Consider the following 11,134-nt stretch of genomic DNA (forward strand, 5'->3'; position numbering starts at 1 on the left):
AGATGCCCAAATGGCCAAATTTTCCACCTTGAACAACCCAAAAATGGAACACTGTAGGTAGCCACCAACTCGAACCACCAATTTGTGCACTGGAGCCTTCAATTTGAGGAAAAACCGGGGCTTTAAACAAACATAAGTGCATTACTATATAACTTGTTCATAAAAAAATATATAAACTGTAATACTCACAAAAGGAGAAATAAGGAGCTCTGAGGATAGGCTTGTCCCTCGAAAATACATTGGCTGTGCCCTATCTGATAATGATGGATGCATTTGGTGGCGATTTGCTTTATGTTACGCCTGTGGAGCTCTGAGGAAGAAACCTTGTGCCTCGAAACCCATCACTGGAGCCCTATCTGCTGGTGATGCATCTGGTGGCGATTTGTTTTATGTTACGCCTGTGAGCTCTGAGGAAGAAAGCTTGTGCCTCGAAACCCATCACTGGAGCCCTATCTGCTGGTGATGCATCTGGTGGCGATTTGTTTTATGTTACGCCTTTGAGCTCTGAAGAAGAGTGCTTATCCCTCACAATGCGTCAGTTGCGCCCTATCTGATAGTGATGCGTCTGGTGGCGATTTGGCTTATGTTACACCTGTGTGCTCTGAGGAAGAAAGCTTGTGCCTCGAAACCCATCACTGGAGCCCTATCTGCTGGTGATGCATCTGGTGGCGATTTGTTTTATGTTACGCCTTTGAGCTCTGAAGAAGAGTGCTTATCCCCCACAATGCGTCAGTTGCGCCCTATCTGATAGTGATGCGTCTGGTGGCGATTTGGCTTATGTTACACCTGTGAGCTCTGAGGAAGAAAGCTTGTGCCTCGAAACCCATCAGTGGAGCCCTATCTGCTGGTGATGCATCTGGTGGCGATTTGTTTTACGTTACGCCTTCGAGCTCTGAAGAAGAGGGCTTGTCCCTCGAAATGCTGATAGTGATGCGTCTGGTGGCGATTTGGCTTATGTTACACCTGTGAGGAACAGGACTTGTCCCTACAAACACGTCAGCTGCACCTTATCTAATGGCGATTTGTTTTATGTTATGCCTGTGCTATTTTTCCTTTGTGAGTGTAATGGTTTATATTTTTTATTAATTAAAAAGTGATACAATAATGCATTAGGCTGGTGTGCCGCCTTCTTCTTACGTTACCCCAACAGAAAGAGAAATGAACAACATTCATTTGCTTCTCAAACCAACCTGGACTGTCCTCATCATTATACAAGCAACTGACACACTAATGATTTTTCCCTCTCTATTGCAGCAGATAAGATCACCTCACAGGAAGCCCTCAAGCAACACATCTCACAACATAGAGGCTTTACCTGTTCTCGCTTTGCTTGCTGTTGGCAGGTGGAGGCTGCAGGATTGTCTGATTCCCTTCCATCTCCACAATGCATTTTGTATTCAAATCCAGTTCTAAATAAAAAAATAAAAAAAAGTTTTGAGCAATAAAGCACTTTCAATGCATGTATTTAGGTAAAGTATATCTAAAGCTTGATTGGATTGGGTCTTTTATTGTCATCGGTGTCTCAATAGGAAGATTCCCCTTGATTTCCTGTCCTGTAGGCTCAGAAGGAAGTGTGAGGGATAGAACCATTATAGGCCCCTTTACACTGATCAGTTTTTTATGTGCTTTTGGGGTTAAAAAAAAAAAGGAAAGAAAAATGCATGAAAAATCTAGCCCTTTAAATTCTATGGAACTCCTCATACTGCAGGTGCGATGCGCTTTGAAAAGTCCTGCATGCTGCATCTTTGGTGCAGTTTTTCAAAAGCACCTTCCATTGTAAGTCATTGGCTGCCAGTGCTGATTGGATGCTGAACAGATGCTGGATTTCCAGCATGCTCAAGCTAGCTATTTGGCCGGACAGGCTGATGTACACACATGGGCCGAACGTCAGCTGGTTTCTATTGAACAGGCCGATACCAGCTGATATCCGACCCGTGTGTACCAGGGTTTAAGTGGATCTTAAAAAATGTTATGTATTAAAGCGGTAGTACTTTTTTTTTTAACCCTGTAAAGCAAAAGGCATAATGAGCTAGTATGCACCGCATACTAGCTCATTATGAAATACTTACCCTAGAACGAGGCATCGGTAACTTACCTGGTCCACGCCGAGGGAGATGACATCTTGCCTCGCTGTGTCTTCCGGGTATCGCAGCTCCAGCGCTCTGAGTGGCTGGAGCCACGATGTCGTCACTCCCGCGCGTGCGCACGGGAGACTTCTTTCCGGCAAAGTCCGGCGGCTGCCGGGCCTGAAGCCGAAAATCCCCTGTGCGCATGCGTCGCTGCATTCAGCGGATCATTGCGAGGGGAATATCTCCTAAACCGTAAAGGTTTAGGAGATATTTTATTTTACCTACAGGTAAGCCTTATTATAGGCTTACCTGTAGGTAAAAGTTAAAAAAATAACTATACAACCGCTTTAAGATAAAAAAAACTTCAGAGTGTAGCACCCCCCCCCCCCTAATACTTAAAAAAGCATTCCTTTTTAATAAAATAGGCCACAAAACTGACATGTCACAGCAGAAATCAGAAAAACACAGCTGACGCATTTCACACTGTCATTCAGTGCTTAATCATAGCATGAACTATGATTAAGCACTGTATGACAGTGTGAAACGCGTCAGCTGTGTTTTTCTGATTTCTGCTGTGACATGTCAGTTTTGTGACCTATTTTATTAAAAAGGAACGCTTTTTTGGAGTGCGGCTGTCCTAGTCTTCTTCATCCATTTCTGCATGTCATTGCATTGCCGGCACCCAGGGTTTTGGATTTGGTGAGAGAGTTCTCTTGGTCTATCGGAGCGGTCACCCTTCTTCCCCCCCTAATACTTACCTGAGCCCCATCTCAATCCAGTAATGTCAGACAATAGCCTTGGCTGTCCAGTACTCTCCCTCCTATTGGCTGAGACACAGCAGTGGGCACCATTGGCTCCCGCTGCTGTCAATCAAAGTAAGTGAGCTAATGAGAGAGAGGGGGTGGGGTCTGAATGGACACACAAAGAAGTTTCTTGGCTTGGTGCCCCCATAGCAAGCTGCTTGCTGTGGGGGCACTTGGCAGGAAGGAGGGGCCAGGAGTGCCGGCAAGGGACCTAAGAAGAGGAGGATCCGGGCTGCTCTGTGAAAAACCAACTGCATAGAGCAGGTAAGTAAACCATGTTTGTTATTTGTAAACAAAACAAAAAACTTTAATATCACTTTAAAGCAGAGTTCCACCTCATTTCGGAGGCAGCAGCTGTAGTATGTGTAGCTGCTGGCTTTTAATTTTTGCAGCGGAAGGTGGACCTCCACTTTAAAGCTCCTTTAATGCTAGTAGCAGTGTTTGCCTTCCCCCCTGAAGAGCGATCTGCAGCGGATCATCTTTCTGAGAAAGGCGGGAGGAAGTTTTAAAGCGTCCAAGAGGCGATACTGTTGAACAAGAATTTTGCATTGTGAGACCGCTTTGCAACTGTGAGCCAAGTGTTGCATGGGGCGCCCGGCCACCAGTGTTCCTACTCTCTTCTGTAGCAAGTAACTAAGTCCCGGCATCAGCAGGCAGCCGCTACTCTGTTCGCACATAGTGTCAGAGACGCAGCGGCGGAGGAGGACTGTTTCTGTGTCCCAACTGCCAGTGCCGAATGAATGAAAGCAAGCAAACATTCATTGATGGGTGCTGGTGAGGCTGCAATGAGGGGTGCTAGTGAGGCTGCATTGATGGGCGCTGGTGAGGCTGCATTTGATGGGCGCTGGTGAGGCTGCATTTGATGGGCGCTGGGGAGGCTGCATTTGATGGGCGCTGGTGAGGCTGCATTTGATGGGCGCTGGTGAGGCTGCATTTGATGGGCGCTGGTGAGGCTGCATTTGATGGGCTGGGGAGAAAGGTGACCGCTCCGATAGACCAAAATAATTCTCTCACCAAATCCAAAACCCTGGGAGCTATGATTAAGCACTGCATGACAGTGTGAAACGCGTCAGGGTGTTTTTCTGATTTCTGCTGTGACATGTCAGTTTTGTGACCCACTTTATTAAAAAGGAACGCTTTTTTGGAGTGCGGCTGTCCTTGCATTTGATGGGCGCTGGTGAGGCTGCATTTGATGGGCGCTGGTGAGGCTGCATTTGATGGGCGCTGGTGAGGCTGCATTTGATGGGCGCTTCATTAAAAGGTGGGATAGATTATATATATATATATATATATATATATATATATATATATATATATATATATAAAAAAGGGCAAATGGGAGGAGTCAGGGGTGGAGCCAAAGGGGGCATTCAAATTAGGTTTCACCTAGGGTGTCAAAAATTCCTTGCACTAGCCCTGCAGCCACAGCAAGGTGTATTCACCTGAATGGCACCATACCCACTTTTAGGTGGGTGGTTGGGGGCAGATCAACAGCCCGCTGGAGCACAAAATGAAAGGAGCCTAACAGAGACACAGACAGTAATAAAAAGTGACAACGGTTCTAACCCCTCACCATTTATCCAAGACTAAGAGAAAAGTTTTGCCTTCAGTTATACTTTAGTCATCTTGTCGGGACAATCTCATAAGTCAATAGGCAAGTTCACTATTCTTCCCCCAGCACATCATGAATGAGAACTAAACTGCTGATCAACACAATCTTTGCAACTTTGTATCCTGTGCAAACATAACATTGTTCTCATCTCTGGGGGTGGACTGACCATGCTGCAGTAGTCAGGCCGGTTAAACCAAACACTTCTCTACTGAAGCCGACATGTGAGCTTGGAATCAAGGTTGGCCCAGACGGGCATTGATCATCAGCGGGTCATCTGGCTGGCCTCTAAGCTTGCTATACACTCTACAATCTGATTGTACTAAATATATAGGATAAAATTAAACAATGCTTTTAATTAGTCTGGTAGCCCCAAACGGCCCGAGCGTTGGGCTGTCACATCAGGGACAGGATTGGCCTGTTTAGGAACGTCCTATCCGTGTCAAAGCTGCTCTGCTTGGGAGTGAAAAGCAGAATCACCATCAAGGAACATTTGTCTTTGGTGCTGAGATCTCAGTGCTGTAAAATCTTGGCACTGGGACTGAAATGTTCTGCGTTCATTATATAATATATAATGGGGTTCATTCGGTGTTAGGGAGGAGGTGAAGGGTTAAGTAACGATTAGTGTGAAGGGTTAGGGCAGGGATCTCCTAACTTTCTAAGCAAAGGCCCCGTTTACTGTCCTTCAGACTTTAAGGGGGCCAAAGTGGCCAGTGGAAATAAAAAATGCCTCAGCGTCAGTGGGAGTAAACACATGACATAGTGCCTGTAGTCAGCAGAAGGAGGAATAGTGCCCCATCGTTGGTATTAGTGGGAGGCATAGTGCCCCATCATTGGTATTAGTGGGAGGCATAGTGCCCCATCATTGGTATTAGTGGGAGGCATAGTGCCCCATCATTGGTATTAGTGGGAGGCATAGTGCCCCATCATTGGTATAAGTGGGAGAAATAGTGCCCCCATCGTTGGTATTAGTGGGAGGCATAGTGCCCCATCATTGTTATTAGTGGGAGGCATAGTGCCACATTATTGGCATTAGTGGGAGAAATAGTGCCCCCATCATTGGTATTAGTGGGAGGCATAGTGCCCCATCATTGGTATTAGTGGGAGGCATAGTGCCCCCATCGTTGGTATTAGTGGGAGGCATCGTGCCCCATCATTGGTATAAGTGGGAGAAATAGTGCCCCCATCATTGGTATTAGTGGGAGGCATAGTGTCTCATCATTTATATAAGTGAGAGGAATAGTGCCCCCATCATTGGTATTAGTGGGAGCAATAGTGCCCCCATCATTAGTATTAGTGAGCCAATTGGTCCCATATCATAGGTATATGTTGGACGAATAGTGCCCCATTATTGGTATTAGTGGGAGGCATAGTGCCCCATCATTTATATTAGTGGGAGGAATAGTGCCCCATCATTGGTATAAGTTGGAGGAATATTCCCCCTTCATTGGTATTAGTGGGAGGCAACGTGCTCCATCACTGGTGTCAGTGGGAGGAATAGTGCCCCATCACTGGTGTCAGTGGGAGGAATAGTGCCCCATCACTGGTGTCAGTGGGAGGAATGGTGCCCCATCACTGGTGTCAGTGGGAGGAATGGTGCCCCATCACTGGTGTCAGTGGGAGGAATAGTGCCCCATCACTGGTGTCAGTGGGAGGAATAGTGCCCCATCACTGATGTCAGTGGAAGAAAAGTGTTGGTGTCAGTGAGAGGAATGGTTCTCCACTGTTGGTGTCAGTGGGAGGAATAGTGCCCCATCACTGGTGTCAGTGGAAGAAAATTGTTGGTGTCAGTGAGAGGAATGGTTCTCCACTGTTGGTGTCAGTGGGAGGAATAGTGCCCCATCACTGGTGTCAGTGGGAGGAATAGTGCCCCATCACTGGTGTCAGTGGAAGGAATAGTGCCCCATCACTGGTGTCAGTGGGAGGAATAGTGCCCCATCACTGGTGTCAGTGGGAGGAATAGTGCCCCATCACTGGTGTCAGTGGGAGGAATAGTGCCCCATCACTGGTGTCAGTGGGAGGAATAGTGCCCCATCACTGGTGTCAGTGGGAGGAATGGTGCCCCATCACTGGTGTCAGTGGGAGGAATGGTGCCCCATCATTGGTGTCAGTGGGAGGAATGGTGCCCCATCACTGGTGTCAGTGGGAGGAATAGTGCCCCATCACTGATGTCAGTGGAAGAAAATTGTTGGTGTCAGTGAGAGGAATGGTTCTCCACTGTTGGTGTCAGTGGGAGGAATAGTGCCCCATCACTGGTGTCAGTGGGAGGAATAGTGCCCCATCACTGGTGTCAGTAGGAGGAATAGTGCCCCATCACTGGTGTCAGTGGAAGGAATAGTGCCCCATCACTGGTGTCAGTGGAAGGAATGGTGCCCCATCACTGGTGTCAGTGGAAGGAATGGTGCCCCATCACTGGTGTCAGTGGGAAGAATGGTGCCCCATCACTGGTGTCAGTGGGAGGAATAGTGCCCCATCACTGGTGTCAGTGGGAGGAATAGTGCCCCATCACTGATGTCAGTGGAAGAAAATTGTTGGTGTCAGTGAGAGGAATGGTTCTCCACTGTTGGTGTCAGTGGAAGGAATAGTGCCCCATCACTGGTGTCAGTGGGAGGAATAGTGCCCCATCACTGGTGTCAGTGGAAGGAATAGTGCCCCATCACTGGTGTCAGTGGGAGGAATAGTGCCCCATCACTGGTGTCAGTGGGAGGAATAGTGCCCCATCACTGGTGTCAGTGGGAGGAATAGTGTCCCATCACTGGTGTCAGTGGAAGGAATAGTGCCCCGTCACTGGTGTCAGTGGGAGGAATAGTGCCCCATCACTGGTGTCAGTGGGAGGAATAGTGCCCCATCACTGGTGTCAGTGGGAGGAATAGTGTCCCATCACTGGTGTCAGTGGAAGGAATAGTGCCCCGTCACTGGTGTCAGTGGGAGGAATAGTGCCCCATCACTGGTGTCAGTGGGAGGAATAGTGCCCCATCACTGGTGTCAGTGGAAGGAATAGTGCCCCATCACTGGTGTCAGTGGGAGGAATAGTGCCCCATCACTGGTGTCAGTGGGAGGAATAGTGTCCCATCACTGGTGTCAGTGGAAGGAATAGTGCCCCGTCACTGGTGTCAGTGGGAGGAATAGTGCCCCATCACTGGTGTCAGTGGGAGGAATAGTGCCCCATCACTGGTGTCAGTGGGAGGAATAGTGCCCCGAGGGTCACACAATGGCAAACAAAGGGAGATCACTGGGTTAGGGGGTTTGAGAGAAGGAATATGATTTAGGCCATGTTCACCCATTTGCTGTGGAAACATGAATTCATGTGTCATCAAAGGCAATGTTATTATGGATGGCGCCTGTTCACGTGGGCATTGCTCTGCGTTTAATTCTGTCTGCTTTCATGCATTTTGAGGCCCATAGAAGTGAACAAGGAGCCATGAAAACGCGTGTGATGTGTTCTGCATGTGCTTTCAGCCCCTAGTTACAAGCATAAATAGTCCTTTTTATTGGTCAACATGAAAATCGCATAATGCATGGCAACCCATAAAAAATGCATGTCCCTGTTAGAAGAAAAAAAAAACACTTACATTGAGACAAACTGAAAAATATGTTGAAAGTGGAAACGCGAAGCTGCCCATAACTGCTAATAGTTCCGTTTATGGGTTAGGATGAGTTGGGGTAAATCCTAGCATATGTCTAGTGTAGGGATCAGGAGTAGAGGAGGGACAGGTAAGTCGCTGCGTTTCTGATTACCCCAACATTTCATATTCCTGATATGTGCCTGTGTACAATCACTTAAGGGTTTAGGTTATGTTTAAGTATTAGGTTAATAAGGGTTAATTTAAAGGGAAAGAGAGGGTATAAATGCTAGCATTAGTCAAAGTGTTAGTTTTGAAGAGTAGTTTAAGAGAAAAAAAAAAGATATGATTAAAAGTCAGGATTTGGGGTTCAGTAGGTAACGGCCAATATGGAATATTAGGGGTCAGGGTTCATTTTAAGGATCAGGCTAAAAGGGGGGATCCGGATTGGATTAGGGGTATGTCCAAGGCGTATGTATTTGGATAAGTGTTATGGGTTAATTTAAAAGGTGCAGGCTAAAAGGGGGAATCTGGGTTGGATTAGGGGGTTAGGTTATGTCCAAATCGTATGTATTTGCATAACTGTTAAGGGTTAATTTTAAGGATCAGGTTAAAAGGAGGGATCCGGATTGGATTAGGGGTTAACTTCAGGGTATACACAAGGTGTATGTATTTGGATACGTGTTAAGGGTTGATTTAAAGGATCAGGTTAAAAGGAGGGATCCGGATTGGATTAGAGGTTAACTTCAGGGTATGTACAAGGTGTATGTATTTGGAGAAGGGTTAAGGGTTAATTTGAAGGATCAGGTTAAAAGGAGGAATCCGGATTAGATTAGGGGTTAACTTCAGGGTATGTACAAGGTGTATTTGGATACGTGTTAAGGGTTAATTTTGGATACGTGTTAAGGGTTAATTTGAAGGATCAGGTTAAAAGGAGGGATCCGGATTGGATTAGGGGTTAACTTCAGGGTATGTACAAGGTGTATGTATTTGGATAAGTGTTAAGGGTTAATTTTAAAGGATCAGGTTAAATGGAGGGATCTGGATTGGATTAGGGGTTAACTTCAGGGTATGTACAAGGTGTCTGTATGTGGAGAAGTGTTAAGGGTTAATTTGAAGGATAAGGTTAAAAGGAGGGATCCGGATTGGATTAGGGGTTAACTTCAGGGTATGTACAAGGTGTATGTATTTGGATACGTGTTAAGGGTTAATTTGAAGGGGCAGAGTGGGAGGTCAGAGGTCATAGAAGCTCACACTTGTTTCCCCCAGAGCCCCCCATAAGTTTAGGGAAGTTTTGTGCCGTTTCCTCACCCCTGACATGCCATGCCCCGGCACACAAGGGGTTACTCCCCTCCCCCCGATAGAAAAGCTCATTACCTCTCCGGTTCACGGGCCGGACTCTGACGGCCACTTTCACCTTGCTATCCGACATTTTACCATCCGATCACAGGGCGATCCTGGAGGGATGAGCACCTCCACCGCGGGGGGCCACACAGTCTCCGATCAAGTCTTCTTACAGGTCGTCACATGGGGCACGGTCACTCCATCAGGTAGATGGCCCATCCCGGGGGATCCCGGAGTACAGATCCCTTCCCCCTCCCTCCCTCCTCTATGTCCTAGGATGAGGAGAGGACTCCCAGCCCTGATCCTGACGCCATTTCCATCTCAGTGCAGGCTGGAGCCGTTCTATGGCTGGGCTGCTGCTACTGCCAGGCCGCCCCTCCCTCCTCCACCTCCTCCTCCTTTTCTGGGATCCCTCCATCCCTACAAGGAGGACCCAGGATGCCACCTACAGGACACTCTGCCCACCTGTGCCTGGCACCACTTCCTTTCTCCTCGATACCATCCTCAACTTCTTCATGTATCTCTTCTTTATTGTTCCAACTTTCCAAGGGATACATTTTGTTATGTTACAACCTAAAACATAAATGTATTTTATTTTGATTTTATGTGATAAACCAACACAAAGTGGCACTTAATTGTGAAGTGGAAGGAAAATGGTAAATAGTCATCAAAATGTTTTACAAATATGTGAAAAGTGTGGGGGGCATTTGTATTCAGCCCCCCTGAGCCAATACTTTGTAGAATCCCCTTTTACAGCAATTAAAGCCGCAAGTGCTTTTGGGGATGTCCAGTGGTGGCTGGTGGTCAGCATTTTTTGGGGGGTGGCAAGCAGACCCCCGCCCCCCACTCACACCTCAACATCCCTCCTGTGGCTCCCGATTAAGATCGTTTAAAACGGGGAGATCCACTGGCACTACACAAATACCCCCCCCCCCCCCCCCAATGGCTGTGATCCTCTCGCACTACCATGCCCCCCTGGCACAATAGTTAGCAATACCTTCCATGATCCTCTCGCACTACCATGCCCCCCTGGCACAATAGTTAGCAATACCTTCCATGATCCTCTCGCACTACCATGCCCCCCTGGCACAATAGTTAGCAATACCTTCCATGATCCTCTCGCACTACCATGCCCCCCTGGCACAATAGTTAGCAATACCTTCCATGATCCTCTCGCACTACCATGCCCCCCTGGCACAATAGTTAGCATACCTTCCATGATCCTCTCGCACTACCATGCCCCCCTGGCACAATAGTTAGCAATACCTCACTGCGGTAGAGGTGCAGGGAGGAGGACAAGGTGGCGATACTCTGCTGCATCCAGGATAGGAAGAAGAGACTGCTGTTTCCTCAGCGTTGCGTCTCCTCGCGGCCGAACAAGAGGCATCCTAAGACTACCGGCCAATTGGGTCTCAGGGGCCTCTTCCCGATTGGCTGGGAGGAAAAGCAGGAAGACATTAGTAAATATTAATTTGCTAATGTCACACAAACTAGAGGCTCTAATCACATTGAAATCCAATGCGTCTGGAGCCCTGCATGGAAATTGGGGACCAGGGCGCATGAATCGGGGAAGGCAACGCCCCTTTGCCCCTATCGGATGGGCTGCCACTGTCTCTACCAGCTTTGCAATCTAGAGAGTGAAATTTTTGCCCATTCTTCTTTGCAAAATAGCTACAGCTCTGTCAGATTGGATGGAGCAGTGTCTGTGAACAGCAATTTGCAGGTCTTGCCAAAGATTCTCAATTG

General features: G+C 47.5%; 1 protein-coding gene across 4 annotated transcripts in view; it reads right to left on the minus strand.

Moving 5' to 3' along the window:
- KIF13A (kinesin family member 13A) overlaps positions 1–9,751 on the minus strand; it is a 301,242-nt gene extending 291,491 nt beyond the window's left edge. For all 4 annotated transcript variants that reach the window (XM_040353771.1, XM_040353769.1, XM_040353770.1 and 1 more), the window contains exons 1-2: positions 9,422–9,751; positions 1,316–1,409 (exon numbers count right to left, since the gene is read on the minus strand). In XM_040353771.1, coding sequence (XP_040209705.1) covers positions 1,316–1,409; positions 9,422–9,476 — 149 coding nt within the window. In that variant the 5' untranslated portion in view covers positions 9,477–9,751. The remainder of the gene's footprint in view (positions 1–1,315; positions 1,410–9,421) is intronic.
- Positions 9,752–11,134: the final 1,383 nt, after the last annotated feature.

The sequence above is a fragment of the Rana temporaria genome, chromosome 5 (genome assembly GCF_905171775.1).
Source record: "Rana temporaria chromosome 5, aRanTem1.1, whole genome shotgun sequence".
Classification (NCBI taxonomy): domain Eukaryota; kingdom Metazoa; phylum Chordata; class Amphibia; order Anura; family Ranidae; genus Rana; species Rana temporaria.